The sequence below is a fragment of the Ictidomys tridecemlineatus genome, chromosome 8 (assembly GCF_052094955.1).
Source record: "Ictidomys tridecemlineatus isolate mIctTri1 chromosome 8, mIctTri1.hap1, whole genome shotgun sequence".
Lineage (NCBI taxonomy): Eukaryota > Metazoa > Chordata > Mammalia > Rodentia > Sciuridae > Ictidomys > Ictidomys tridecemlineatus.
This window is the reverse complement of record NC_135484.1, coordinates 49,236,860-49,252,869: the sequence shown is the minus strand read 5'-3', so window position 1 is coordinate 49,252,869 and position 16,010 is coordinate 49,236,860. Positions and strand designations below refer to the sequence as shown.

Sequence of the window (16,010 nt, the reverse complement as noted above, 5' to 3'; positions counted from 1 at the left end):
TATACAAGCCTAAAGAACTATAAAAAATATTTATCTGTATTCTAGGACATGAATGTATGCACATCTATATACCTGCATTCTAGTAAAGGCAGCCATATGTTAACAAACCTTCTAGACTGAGAGTCAGGCAACCAAGGTTGATTCCTCGGACTTGCTACATTGTGAAGAGTCCTTGAGCAAGTCACAGCTCATGTATCTCTGACTTCCACTTTCCTGACATTGAAACAAACACCTTGAACCTAATGCACTATAAGTGCTCTTCCAGCTCTTACACTCTAAAATATTGACTGAGTGTGACCTGCTTATATTTGAACAGAATGTAATTTGTTCATAGAACATGTTATGGAACTCTATGAACCAATTTTAATATGCTAGCTAATATTAGAAATAAAATCTTATATACCCTGCTCTGGTTCTCAATAAAGCAAAGCAAGAACAGCTAAAATTATAGCAGCTACATCGCAGAGATGATTATAGCTCTTCTGTTAGAGATAGCCTTACAATTAGTAGCGAAAAAACTCATTTATTGTAGCAACTACAACAAAACACTTGCAGGAAATTTCCTTATTTAGTTCATTGCTTTGTTTTGGCTTCATTTTATGAGGAGATTGAGAAAATAAACTGGAGATAGATTGAGAATAAAATGAGATAAAGATTTAAGAATAACAGTCGTGGCAATGTGTATTCCAGAGCAAAGACAAATTGAATAAATTTGGAAGAAATTATATGAAGTCCTCAAGTGAACTACATTCCATTTTGAGTGATCACATGAGAATACAACAGCAATAAAATGCATGAGATGATTACATCTTCTCACTCCAATTTAGTTAGAAGATATATATATATATATATATATATATATATATATATATATATATATATAAGCTTTATAATAAACTCACTTCTTTATGGATAGACTGAGATACCAGCATAGTAAAAAGAACATGCATGCACAGCATCAGTCTTTGCTGTAAACAATAATAAAAAGAAGCCAAGAGCATTACTTTTATCTCTTACTTCCACAAAACACAGGGGTTGTGAAAAGCAATCCTATAGGTGGTTGTTAATAGACGTTTTGTTTTATGCTTCAGAAGGGAACTCCTTTCCTTTATTAGAGACCAGCTTGAAATCATAGAACCCTAGCATTTAAAAAAAATTGTCTACCAAGTTTCACATTCCTTTTTGAACATATTCTCCAAATAGTTAAACTCTTCACCAATATTTTAGCAATTTATTTTACTAATAAAATGGATTTCTGAAAGCAGACAGGGATCAACTTTCTGGATAGGGTCTGATTTTCTTCCATCACCCTTATTTAACCAGGGACCAGTTCTGTCCCTGAATACAATAAAAACTGCATACATCTAATGGAGAGGAGTTAGGGATGGCAGCCATGGCTGTGTGAGTAAAATATTTGTCTAAAAAGCTATAATACAATAAGCAGTTGAATCTGAAATGATCATGAGAGGAGAAGGTTAAGCCCTTAAGATCTGTATGGTGTTTAGAAATAGAGCTGTGTTTGCATTAAGAATACTCTTGATCCTAAACAGAAGCAGTTTTAATTATTTGCATCACCTGCTCAGTTGTCCTACAAATATGCGTGACATTTTTCAAAAATTAACTCAAGGTATTGAAGTAAAAGGTTTATTTTAAAGAGTAGAAATCCACACTGTTGATGCCTATAGGATCATTACTTATTTGGCTACCAAAAAAAAAATCACAACAATATTTAAAATTAGAATGCTATGTAAATAAGAGGATATTCAAATACACAAAGAATTGAAGCTACTTTTTTCTCAGTAGTATATTTGATTATCAAGAAATTTTAAATAACCTCTATTTCATATTCAAGATCATCTCAAAAATGAGTACGCTTCAAAGGACATCAAAGAGCTATAAATATCTTTCACCTGGAAAATAACACTGAGTTCCATGATTTCATTTGTGTAAATAATACAGAATTGATATTTTTTCTAATTACTCACATTTTTAGAGTAATCCATTGTAAGCAAGGAGTCAGGAATTTCTTGGAGTTAAAATCTCAGTACTACTAATTTTAATTTAGGCAAATGCTTTACTTCTATAGTCCCTGGCTTTCATATCTATGAAGGTGGTCAAATAAAACCTCCCTCATGAGGTTACTAATGAACATTAAATGAAAGTCTAAAAAATCAACAAAACAAAAACTGGTTCTTTGAAAAAAATAAACAAAATTAGTAAACCATTAGCCAAGCTAACCCAAAGAAAAAGGGGAGAAACCCAAATTATTAAAATTTCTGATGAAAAGGAAATACCACCAGAAACACTACTGAAAACAGATGATAATCATAAACTATTTTGAAAATTTATACTCCAAAATAGAGAATCTCAATGACATCAACAAATTTCTAGAGACATATGACATACCCAAATTGAATCAGGAGGGCATACAACATTTAAAGCAATGAAATTGGAAAGATCATTGTTGGATGATGGCACACTGTCTCATGCAGACTCTGCTGGAGCCAGTTCCCCCGAATTTACCAAACTCTGTGCTTGGCTGGTATCTGAATTAAGAGTGCTCTGTAAACTAGAGGAAAATGTTCAAGCAACTAACAGTCCAAGTGAGGCTGAAGAATTCCAGCTTAAGGTGAGTGGGCTACTAGGGGAGATGAACTGCCCATATCTTTCACTGACCTCTGGGGATGTGACCAAGCGCCTTCTCATATAGAAGAACTGCCTCCTTTTGCTCACATACCTCATCTCACAACTAGAAGCTGCCAGAATGCTCTATGTGAATTCTCCTCAAAAAAAAAAAAAAAAAAAAAAACTCAAGAAGTAGGCAGTAGTGAGGTCTTTCAAGAGTTGAAAGGCATATGTATTGCTCTAGGAATGTCCAAACCTCCAGCCAATATAACTATGTTCCAATTCTTCAGCAGGATTGAAAAAAAATTAAAGGAAACATTAGCAAAAGTTCCACCTAATCATGTGGGAAAGCCTTTACTGAAGAATCCAATGGGACCAGCCCACTAGGAAAAGATAGAAGCAATTAACCAAGCCATAGCTAATGAATATGAAGTTTGGAGAAAGCTGCTGATAAAAAGTTTGGATGTCACTGTTTAGTCCTTTGGCTGGTCTGACAGAGCTAAGAATCAGACCGAAAAATTAGCCAAAGTGTTCAGTCTTATCTCCAAAAAACACTATTTCTGTTGCTCATCTTTTGGCTGCAAGGCAAGACTTGTCAAAGATTTTAAGGACAAGCAGTGGTTCCATAAGAGAAAAGACTGCCTGTGCCATCAATAAGGTGTTGATGGGCAGGGTACCTGACTGCGGTGGTAGACCTAATGAAATTGAACCTCCACCCTGAGAGATGCCACCATGGCATGAAAGGCAAGATGGCCCCCAGCAGCAAGCAGGAGGTTGAGGAGGAGGGAGAGGTGGTTATGAACATTCCTCATATGGTAGATGTGGAGGACATGAACAAGAAGGAGGGAGAGGTGGACCATGGTGGCCGAGGGGAAGGAAGAGGAAATAAGCATCATGGAGGCTGGACAGGTGGTGGGAGTGGAGGAGGAGGTGGCTACCAAGATGGTGGTTATCAAGATTCAGGTTTCCAGCCAGGTGGCTATCATGGTGGCCACAGTAGTAGCTATCAAGGCGGTGGTTATAGTGGTTTCCAAACATCTTCATACACAGGAAGTAGATACCAAGATGGTGGGTACCACAGTGATGGAGGCAGTGGTCGTGGTGGGAGGGGTGGTCATGGAGGCCGGGGTGGTTGTGGAGGCCAGGGAGATGGGTGGGGAGGTAGGGGGAGCCAGACTTACCACCAAAGGGGTCAATTTGAACAACACTTCCAGCATGGAGGCTATCAGTATAATCATTCTGGATTTGGACAGGGAAGACATTATATTAGTTGAGGCTACAGAACCTTATATTTTGCTAGAGCTCAAATAATAGAAACTCAGTTTCAGAATCCTGAGTCCAGCATCTATTTTGAATTAATGTGAGACCACAGGTGGCGGCAGGCAGATTCCTGCTTGGCATAAACATTGTAGATCTTCCTTTTATTCTGTTTTGTTGTTGTTTTTAATGGATTTACATAATGCTGTTTATTTGAGAAACACATACAACATTTCTCCTTTCTATGAAAAAAGTTTTTAAAAGGTAATTAAAGTTGCCTTTAATGGACCAGTAGACTAATTCCACAGTCAGAACATGCATACTTTTTTTGAAGAAATTACTTGAATAAAGTAGTTTTCAATATGCAGTTTTGAAAATGAAGATTCACCTAGACTTTTTTATATTTACTACTAGGAAATCATCCTCATATTAACAATCCATTTATATGTGTTCTGTGTAAAATATTGTAATGCCTATTTTCCAAGCACAATTCTGCCCCGATAGGCATTTTATTCAGAGAGGTTGTGCTACATTTGCTTCATGATAGACCCATTAGGTCAGTTCCTATTAAATGAGCTCTTCTGCAGATAACATATTCAGTAGCCTTATTCAGTTGATGGAATACTGTACCATATGCTCAACTCTGAAAATCTTGAATACGGCCAAATTCCACAAAGACTATAAAAGCAAACTAAGTTGTGAACCTATAGTACATTTGGGCATTTAGTTAAGTATACCAACTCAAACTGACTTGCATCCATCCAAAACAAGTTCCTTGTTCAACCTTGTTTTTACATGAAGTCTGCTAGGAGAAATAGCAAACTGAAATTTGTTTTATGCACAAGTTAACACCACTGGCTCAGCAAATACAAGTTAGCTTGCTTCCGGCAGGAGACTTTTTTTGTAATGGAAGAAATTCACTACAAAGTAAGGTAGATTTTGCTTAGTGCAGGAGGCCCTTTATTATTGCTTATTTATTATATATTATTTATTATTATTGCTGGCTGAGTTGATGTTTTACTTTCTCCTTTACTGAAATCTACATACCATGATGCTTCTTGCTGGGTTTCTGTATACATAAACATTGTCTAGCTGTGAAAGAAAATGTCTGGAGGTGTGCTTTGTGTGAAAGGTGAGCAATAAGTATCTGTATGTTCAAAAAAAGTAACAATAAGTAACAAAGGATATAAAGGATATTGGTGAGGATGTGGGGAAAAGGTACACCCATACATTGTTGATGGGACTACAACCACTCTGGAAAGCAATATGGAAATTTCTAAAAAATCTAGGAATGAAACCACAATTTGACCCAGTTACTCCACTCATAGGTACATACACAAAGGATTTAAAATCGGCATTTGCCGAAGTCTGGCTTGGCACAAATCAGGAGCCACTTGTCAAAAAGAAACTAACTTTATTTTTAGAACTACAAACGCCAAACAAAACAGCTCCAGGGAAAAACCCTCAGAGCCCAACTGCCACCACCGGCTTCCACAAGCCTCTCTCCCCCACACCAGCCTTTTCCTCCCACAATCCTCCTCCTCTTGAGGCCGATTGGCTGGGTTGCGTGGGCAGAGCCAAAGAAGTCACCCAATGAGCAGCTCCGTGGAGGAGCCAATCAGCTAGATGTTGCTGGGGCAGCTGTGAGCCAATCATCAGCTGGCAGTCTGAAGGGCAGGGAAACAGCCCAATGAACATCACCGCAGAGGAGCCAATCAGCTAGATGTTGCTGGGGCAGTCTGAAGCTTGCTGGCAGCTGGAAGTTTGCTGGGGCCCCTTTGGCTGTGGCTCTCAACATCTCCCCCTCTCTGTTTAAACAACAAGCATGTGGCTTATGGACCGTGCCTGCCTTAGGTTGTCCAATACATATGGTCCTTACCCGTCTTCGGATGAGCTGACCTCAGGGCGTCAGCCTCCTGTCTTAGGTTGGTACCATTGTAATTGGATCTTACCCGTCATTGACTACCGGTCCAGTACAGCCACACCTGTGGAGAGGTCTCAGCGGGGGGGGGGGGGGGGGTGAGGTTCTTTGCCTCACCTCTGTTGACCCCCAAATTTTAGCTGAATGATCATGACAAGCAGAAGGGAGGAAGATATACCAAGTCAATTGACGGTTCTGTAAGCAGTTCAGTGTAAGTTCTGTAAGCAGTTCAGTGATGGCTATTGCAGAAACTGTAGATTAGTTTTATCTTTGTCTTCACCGGCACAGGGATGAAGATAGGAATTCTGGCAATAATGACTAAAGAAAAAATTAGGTAACATTCCAGAAGACACTAAAAGAAAACAATTTTCTTAACAATTTATATTATCTTCATCGGCACTGGGATGAAGATAGAAATTCTGGCAATAATGGCTAAAGAAAAAATTAGGTAACATTCCAGAAGGCACTAAAAGAAAACAATTTTCTTAAAAGAAAACAATTTTCTTAACAATTTATATTATCTTCATCGGCACTGGGATGAAGATAGAAATTCTGGCAATAATGGCTAAAGAAAAAATTAGGTAACATTCCAGAAGACACTAAAAGAAAACAATTTTCTTAACAATTTACATTATAGTGAAGAGAATTATTAAATATAATGAAAACTAAAGGTGAGAGTAAACAAACAGATCTGTTAACCTCCTTTTTTGTTTACATATTAAAACAATTCTTAACAGTTATTTACCCAATTTAAATTAAACCATTTAAATCACGTGAATAAAAAAAAAATATTTGGATCCATCTTTTCATGAGCGCTCATCATATATGATATATAAAAATATGTACATTGGACATACGTACATTCAAACATATAACACAAAACGCAAGTGTGCACACATAATATAATACATACAACACATAACACAATAGTAAAGGCCTTATAACTTTTTACAGGTAAAATCTCTATTGCAATGTTTAAAAACTCTATAGTCAAAAAAAAAAAAAAAAAAGAACTGATCAGCAAAACATTAACCTAGGTCTGTATGAGCTCAAAAAAATAAAATAGAACTTCATGATATGGGAAAGGGCAATAATAAAATAGATATTGAAAAAAGCATCCTGGTTCTGTCGCAGATGTAAGGATAGCCAAATTGGAGTTTTGGATATCAGCTATTATGGATTTGAGCTAAATCATCTTCTTTTTGGTCTGTAGAAATCGCTTTAGTTAATCTCTCTGGAATCCAAATCGGCTGCTGTTCTCTCTGTGGAAACACAAAAACAGACCCCCGACTCCAGACAATCACTGGGTCAGGATTTTAGTTAATCTCTCCGGAATCCAAATCAGCTGCTGTTCTCCCTGTGGAAACACACAAACAGGCCCCCGACTCCAGACAATCACTGGGTCAGAACCTTGGTTAATCTCTCTGAAATCCAAATCGGCTGCTGTTCTGGGTCAGAACCTTGGTTAATCTCTCTGGAATCCATCTTTTTGCTTTAATAAGTACATTTTAATAGTTTGATGAGCTCTTTCAACTATGCCTTGACCCTGTGGATTGTATGGGATTCCTGTTATATGAGTAATGCCAAATGATGAGCAAAATTGTTTAAAAGAAGTAGACGTATAACCAGGGGCATTATCTGTTTTTAACTGTTTTGGAATGCCCACAGTGGCAAAATTTTGTAAGCAATGAGCTATAACATCTTTAGTTTTTTCGCCGGCATGAAGGGAGCCCATCAAAAATCCAGAAGAAGTATCAATTGTAACATGCAAATATTTTAATTTTCCAAATTCTGGCAAGTGTGTGACGTCCATCTGCCAAATATGGTTAGGCATCAATCCTCTAGGATTGACTCCAAGATTAACTTGTGGTAAAAAGGTCACACAATTTTGACATTGTTTTATTATTTGTCTAGCTTGTTCCTTAGTTATTTTAAAACGCTTTTGTAAAGTATTAGCATTGACATGGAATCTTTCATGAAAATTTATAGCTTCTTCTAGTACAGAGAAAATATGTATGTCACGTGTAGTTTTATCTGCTAAATCATTGCCTAAACTAAGGGCTCCAGGCAATCCTGTATGTGCCCTGATATGTCCTATAAAGAATGGATCTTTTCTGTCCCAGATTAAACTTTGTATAGTGGAAAACAAAGAGAAAACAGTAGAAGAAGGGGAAATTCTACCAGCATCTTCAAGGGATACTATAGCATTAACTATATACTGGCTATCAGAAAATAAATTAAATACAGAATCTTTAAACATCACAAAAGTTTGTAATACTGCATTAAGCTCTACCTTTTGAGCTGATTGTTTGGGTACTAAAAATGTAAAAGTTTGATCAGGTGTAACTATTGCTGCTGTACCATTATTTGACCCATCAGTGAATATATTTGGAGCATTCATGATAGGTGTTTTTCTTGTCATTTTTGGAAAAATTACAGGATGCAATGACCAAAAAGACAATAAAGGATTAGATGGTAAGTGGTTATCAAATGAAACATTAGATTTGCACATTATTATTGCCCAAGTATTTAACTCATTAGCTAATTCATCAATTTGATTCATAGTATATGGAGTAATAATTTTATGGGGAGAAATTCCAAACACTGCCTTTGCTGTTTTTATTCCTTTGAGTATTAATTGTCCTACAGCCTCAGGATATCTAGTAAGAATAGTGTTAGGAGAATAAGATAAATGTATCCATAATAATGGACCTTCTTGCCAAAATACTCCTGTAGGAATATTTTTTGTTGGTAATACAATAAATAATAAAGGCAAACTTATATCAATTCTATCCAAATGCATATTTTCCATATATGTTTCAATGATTTTTAATGCCTTTCTTGCTTCAGGCGTTAACATTCGGGGTGAATTTGGATCTGATGGACCTTTTAGGATATCAAATAAAGGTCCCAATTCTCCTGTTGGAATACCTAGATAAGGCCTTATCCAATTTATGTCTCCTAATAACTTTTGAAAGTCATTAAGTGATTTGAGTTGATCTACTCGTATTTGAATTTTTGGTGGACGGACCATGGTTGAGGATAATAGAACTCCTAAATAATTAATTGGAAAATTTAATTGCACTTTATCTATTGCTATCTCTAGATTATAATTTTTTAATAAGTTTGTAAGTGTGGCATAACATTCTAGCAATGTGTTTTTAGCTTTGTGTGCCAATAACACATCATCCATATAGTGAAATATTTGTAGTTCAGGATTTTGATTTCTAAGTGGCTGGATTACTTTGTTAACATAAATTTGACACATAGTTGGGCTGTTAGCCATCCCTTGAGGGAGTACTTTCCATTCATATCTCTGATCAGGACCTTCATGATTTAGTGCAGGGATAGTAAATGCAAAACGTGGACTATCCTCAGGATGAATTGGAATTGAAAAAAAACAATCTTTAATATCTATAACTAAAACATACCAAGTTTTTGGCAAAGCAGACAATTGAGGAATCCCCGATTGAGCAGGTCCCATAATGACCATTTCATTGTTAATGGCTCTTAAATCTTGCAGTAATCTCCATTTACCAGATTTCTTTTTGATGACAAAAATGGGAGTATTATGGGGAGATACAGAAGGTTGTATATGTCCTTCCGCTAATTGTTGTTTGACCAGATCATGGGCTACTTGTGTCTTTTCTTTAGTCAAGGGCCACTGAGGAACCCATACTGGTCTTTCTGATTTCCATGTAATTTTTATTGTCTCAGTGGCCCTTTGTGAAAATCCAACCCATGTCTGTCTGTTCCTTGATCTATTTGTATTGGTGCTGCTATACATTGTTCTTGTCTTTCTAATCTTTTTCCTTTCCTAAAACCTTGTCTAGCCATAATAGTGGGTGCATTTTGATTGATATTATTTGTTAATGTCAAACCTAATTGATCTAAGACATCTCGTCCCCATAAATTTACGGGAAGATGATCCAATACATATGGCTGTATAGTTCCTTCACATCCTTCAGGATCCTTCCAATCTAATAGCATTGCACTTCTATCGGGATTAGTCGCCACTCCTAGGCCTCGAAGCGATTGAGTGGCTTGTTGTAATGGCCAATGTTTTGGCCATTCTTGACGAGAGATGATGCTAAGATCTGCACCTGTATCCAGTAGCCCATTAAATTCATGTCCTTGAATATTTAGTTTTAGCATGGGGCGAGAATCTAAATTTAAAGAAAGCATAGCCCAATCTACACCTGTGGAGCCTAATCCCTTGGAACCTCTTTCTACAACATGACTGGAAAATTTATCATGTAGGCTTGGTATTATTAGTAACTGTGCTATTCTATCTCCTGGTGAAATTACTGATATACCCTTTGGAGAACTGGCTATAATTTTTATTTCACCTTCATAATTGGAATCAATTACCCCAGGACTTATCAAAAGTCCTTTTAGAGTAGAAGAGCTGCGTCCCAATAATAAGCCTACTGTTCCTTTGGGAAGAGGTCCTTTTACCCCTGTGGGAATGATTTGAACTCCCATCTCTGGAGTTAGTACTGATTTGGTGGAGGCGCAGATGTCCAACCCTGCGCTCCCTCTGGTTTGTCTGATGAGGGATCTGATGTGCTGGGCACTACCCTGATGGGGTTGCTGGGGTTGCTGGGTTCCTCCAGTGCTCCGTATATTTGTGGTTTGGGGCCCCGGAGCATTGGGGCCCCCTGTCCATTTTTTGGCAACGGAGCCCGATGCCTTTGTCCACGATATTGTGGATAAACACCTTGTCCTTGTTCGTTTTTTGATAATGGAGTACCCTCTATGGTGGTTTGAGGACGGTATTCATTAGCCCAATATAATGGAGTACCCTCTATGGTGGTTTGAGAACGGCATTCATTAGCCCAATGTCTCCCTCTACGGCATCGTGGGCAAATACCCGGTATTCTACTTGTTTGATACCTAGTTTTGTTAAACCCTCCTCCTATGGGGCAATTCCTTTTAAAATGTCCTGTTTGTTGACAATTGTAGCATGTTCTTGGCCTGGCATCTAAAGCCTGTTTTACTGCAGCTGCCACAATTTGCCCTTGTTCATTAATGTCTCTGGCATCTAAAACCTGTTTTACTGCAGCTGCCACAATTTGCCCTTGTTCATTAATGTCTCTGGCATCTAAAGCCTGTTTTACTGCAGCTGCCACAATTTGCCCTTGTTCATTAATGTCTCTGGCATCTAAAGCTTGTTTTACTGCAGCTGCCACAATTTGCCCTTGTTCATTAATGTCTCTACATAATTTAATATATGTGTTTAAATCTTCATGTTTCCATGGTCTAATGATATCTCTACACCAACGATTCGCTTGGTCATAAGCCAGTTGTTTTATAAATGGCATTGCTTGTTCTGTATTCCCAAAAACTCTGGTAGCTGTTTGAATAAGCCTATCTACAAATTCAGCGTAAGGTTCATTAGCTCCTTGTATTATCTTAGATAATTGACCTTGTAAACCTCCAGGTTCTTGTAAAGACTTCCATGCCCTAACTGCATCTACAGCAATTTGTAAATATACACCAGGATCATATGCAAGTTGTTGCTGCCGATCCTCATAAGGTCCCTTTCCTAACAACATATCTAGATTTCTCTGAGGATAACCAGCTGCTGCATTTCGACTAGCCGTCTCCTTGCAAAATTCCTCATTGGCAACCTTCCATAACAGGTATTGTCCTCCATTTAGCACAGCTTTACACAAACTAGCCCAATCTGCTGGCGTCATGCTTAAGTTGGTAATGGATTCGACCAAGCTTACAGTGAAGGGTGCTTGAGGACCATAGGTTGCTACAGCCTCTTTTAGCTCCTTCACTGATTTGAAATTTAAACCCTGGTAAGTTCGCTGCCCTCCTACCTCAAATACAGGGCATACTTGAGATCCTGTCTCAGGATCCAAACTATCAACTGCGGGGGTTGGGAGTCTCTTAGCATATGGAGGTGGTGCTGTTGATTGGACACTTATGCCCTCTGGTGATAGAGTGCTGTTAGTAGCAGTCTCCTGTAGAGGTGGCGCTGTTGGTTGAACACTTACGCCCTCTGGTGATAGAATGCTGTTAGTAGCAGTCTCCTGTAGAGGCGGTGCTGTTGGTTGGACACTTACGCTCTCTAACAAAAGGGTCTTATTAGCAGTCACCTGTTTTAACTTTTCCCCTGATAGATTTTTCTGCTCTAAACTTCCTTCCTCTGTCTCACTATCTCGAAAGACCTTCTCTTTTACTTGAATCTTTTCCTCTTTCTGACTAGCTCGAGCTTTTACTTGAATCTTTTCCTCTGTCTGACTAACTTGAGAGACTTCCTCTTCTACTTGAATCAATATGTCTTCTTCTTCCTCTACCTCTGTCTGAACTGAAGGCTTTGGACTAAGCAAACTAGATACCAAGGTCCACAATGACAATGTGCCAACTGGCAGAGTCCCTGGGTTGTTCTTTTCTATTCTTTTTAAATCTTCACCATGATGGTTCCATTGTGATATATCTAACAACTCCTTCTTAAAAAGCCATGGGCTATATTCTTGTATTACATCAACGTATGCCCTGACTGCTCTTGGTTTTACTGGGAAGCTTCCTTCCTCTAACAATTTACTTAACACTCTTTCGGTTTGTTTTTTACTAATTGCTGATCCCGTATTTCTACTATAATACAACCCAACAAGATGACGCCAAACAAAACCGAGACAGAATCCAGTAAAAAGGGAACCACACAAAATCATTATAACAGCCTTTCTATCCTCCTGACATATGCATCCGTCCTTTCTCCCTATCTGTTCCTCAAACGCAAATAGTTTTTCCTCAGATGTGAGTGGTTTTTCTTCCCTCTCACTCATCTCCAGGGACAGGCAAGTTAAAACAAAAATGAAGCAAAACAAAAGAGGAATCTTAGAATGGCTCCCCATCCTCTCGCCCTGCCCTCAGGGGCGAGCAGTTTACTTACCCTCAGTTGCTCCCCGTGCGAGCCACCAAATGCCGAAGTCTGGCTTGGCACAAATCAGGACCCACTTGTCAAAAAGAAACTAACTTTATTTTTAGAACTACAAACGCCAAACAAAACAGCTCCAGGGAAAAACCCTCAGAGCCCAACTGCCACCACCGGCTTCCACAAGCCTCTCTCCCCCACACCAGCCTTTTCCTCCCACAATCCTCCTCCTCTTGAGGCCGATTGGCTGGGTTGCGTGGGCAGAGCCAAAGAAGTCACCCAATGAGCAGCTCCGTGGAGGAGCCAATCAGCTAGATGTTGCTGGGGCAGCTGTGAGCCAATCATCAGCTGGCAGTCTGAAGGGCAGGGAAACAGCCCAATGAACATCACCGCAGAGGAGCCAATCAGCTAGATGTTGCTGGGGCAGTCTGAAGCTTGCTGGCAGCTGGAAGTTTGCTGGGGCCCCTTTGGCTGTGGCTCTCAACAGGCATTCTACAGGGATGCAGCATCATCAGTGCTTATTGCAGCACAATTCATAGTAGCTAAGCTATTGAACCAACTTGGATGCTTATCAACACAGGAATGGATAAAGAAATTGTGGTATATATATCCAATGGAATGTTACTCAGCCATCAAGAGTAATGACTTTATGGCATTCGCTGTTAATGGATGGATCTGGATACTATCATGCTAAGTGAAACAAGCCAATCCCAAAAAAACAAAGTCAAATGTTAACTCTGATATATGGATGCCAACCCACAACAAGGGGCTAGGGTGAGAACAGAAATTCAGTGGATTAAATAAAGAGGAAGGAAGGTAAGGGATGAGGGATGGGAATAGAAAAGATGGTAGAATGAATCTGGCATAACTTTCTTATGTACTTATATGAATACACCACCGTGAGTCTCAACATTGTGTACATTCACAAGGCTGAGGTCCTAATTAGAATAAAATATATTTCATGTTTGTGTGAATATATCAAAATAGATTTTACTGCCATGTATAACTAAAAAAAACAAGTATCATTTTTTTTTTAACAAATCAGACTCTGCATGTAAGACTCTTGGTATACCATATTAACACACTTAAAAACCCGATTATGTTAAATTATAAACATTGTTTGAGATTACAAGCCCAGATAGCCACTGTTATTTCCTTTATGGTGCAAAAGTTCTATCCTAACCATTACTCACACATTATGACTGCCCAACAATTACTAGTACTTTGAGAAGAATGTTCATTCACTGCAAATATTTATGTGAAAGTTTATTTCATAACATACTTCCTGTAAATGTTCTAAAAGGATAGTATTTTAAATGAGGCTAATTTAGACTCTTGTACATATCCATAAAATGTTAAAAGAGACTATTAGTAGAAACATAAGAAAAAAGAATAGAAAATAAAAATATAAGCTCTTTTATAAATATATAGCAATAATTTTATATTCTTTTTAATCTCAATTTTGTAATTTAATAAATTCTATATTTGCTAATTGTGCATTTTCAAATCAAAGCAAGTCATTCACATTTAAAACTTATTCCATTTTTTTGCCCATAATAAATATCCAAAATTGTATGTTGAAGATTATATAATGCAGTCTCCTATTTTTTGTCTTTTCTGAAAGATGTGTTAATAATATAGGAGCTTTTTCACTTTATTTTAAAATTTAAAATACATCATAATTATAACATTTGAAATTTACACTTAGCTTATGAATTTCTTCTTTTCTCTATCACCTTATTATGAATTTGAAAAAATTTCCATACTTTATTATTCATAATTTAAGACATATTGCTACCTTTGGCAACCATTTTTCTCTTTCTGTTAATTTAATTACAATCTTATGCTTCTTTATAAATTTTCCAAAATACAGGATCTTATCTAAATATTTAAAACTTCAATCTCACAAAGTTCTTTCCATTTTCTCACAGAAAGTAGATATCATAAACTTTGTTGATTGATTTAGGATGGCACATATTCCTAAAAATGCTCAGTGTCATGGTTTATGAAGCCCATGGGCAGAGAAATCAGCTTTAGACCCTAAGCTTTGTTTACTTTTGGCTGGAGAGACAGAGGGCTCTTTAAAGATGAACCAAGGAAACTACCATCATTTCAAGGCAGGAAGCTACAGACTTCCATTCCCGTCCAAAATATAATAACAAAGAATAACAGTCCATATATACTGCTTTGTAGTTTTTAATATTTTTATTTGCTATTATTTTTAGACTTTATGAGCACTCTGCATGCCTAGAATCAAAAAGTAGAACCAACTCACTTATAATTATGTGAGATATTGTAAAATCTTTGAGCAGATCAAGTCCTAATGTCAAACAGAATAAAATTTTTCAATAACACATAAAACTGAAACATAGCTCCTATAAAAAATAATCTTACAATTTTACTTACATTAAGAAAGAAAATTTTAAAAAACAAAGGTTCAAATGGCATATGGCTGATTTAAGTAATTTTTAAACTTATCATAGTAAATCATATTTGTGATGTCAGATGTGAGCTGAACACTGCCTGGAAAATACAGTAACTGGAATATGTGTTTTTAAAATTAAAATATGATGAAAATATAATAAAATGTAATCTGTAAAAGTTTTATTTAAATGATTTTGGAAATTTTTCTTAAAAGTTTTTTTCATTGATCCCGGGCATCAACTGTTGGTTAACTTTGCCTCAAAGTAGTTGAATCTGGGAGTTCTTGTTCTGAGAATGGATCTTGACCAGAATATTTCATTAGCCACAGGAAAACTAAGCTAGAGATAAAGAACAAAAAAGAATAAGAATGCCTGTATATGCTAGGAATTTCTTTAAAATGTCTAAATAACTGAGGAAGAGAAAAAAGTCACAATAAAAATGAGAAATTATTTTGAACAAAATGCTTATAAAATTATGACATCAAATTTGTAGAATGAAGCTTAAGCCCTGCTTAAAGGAAAGCTTTAGAGTTGAATGTATAAATATCAATAATCTAAGTCTCAATATCAAGAAATTATAAAAATAAGATAAATCTAAGAGTACTATACCTAGGGAAATAAAAATAAGAGCAGAAATTAATAAAAGAATAAAACATAGTTTTGGGGGTGAGAAGCAAGTATTTCTTTGAAACAACTTTTAAAATTGATACACCCTTGATGAGATTAATAAAGAAAAAAGGGATAAAAACACAAATTTCCCATGTCAGGAATACCAAAGATAATATTGCCACAGATCCTGATATCATTACATAGTCAGTAAGAGCATATTATAAACAAATTTAGCCCACTATAATTGAAAAACAGGTAAGATGGACAAACTCACAGAATAACAGAA

The 16,010-nt window shown here is 37.0% G+C and overlaps 1 protein-coding gene and 1 pseudogene across 47 annotated transcripts in view; one reads left to right on the top strand and one right to left on the bottom strand.

Annotated features, from left to right (window-relative positions):
* Positions 1–2,806: 2,806 nt before the first annotated feature.
* LOC101968277 (protein FAM98A pseudogene) lies at positions 2,807–3,946 on the top strand (annotated as a pseudogene).
* Positions 3,947–9,559: 5,613 nt separating this feature from the next.
* The window catches only part of LOC120889308 (uncharacterized), a 306,686-nt gene continuing 300,235 nt past the window's right edge, over positions 9,560–16,010 (bottom strand). For all 47 annotated transcript variants that reach the window (XM_078019425.1, XM_078019423.1, XM_078019414.1 and 44 more), the window contains one exon: positions 9,560–15,454. In XM_078019425.1, the coding sequence (XP_077875551.1) occupies positions 10,297–12,672 (2,376 nt within the window). In that variant the 5' untranslated portion in view covers positions 12,673–15,454 and the 3' untranslated portion in view covers positions 9,560–10,296. The remainder of the gene's footprint in view (positions 15,455–16,010) is intronic.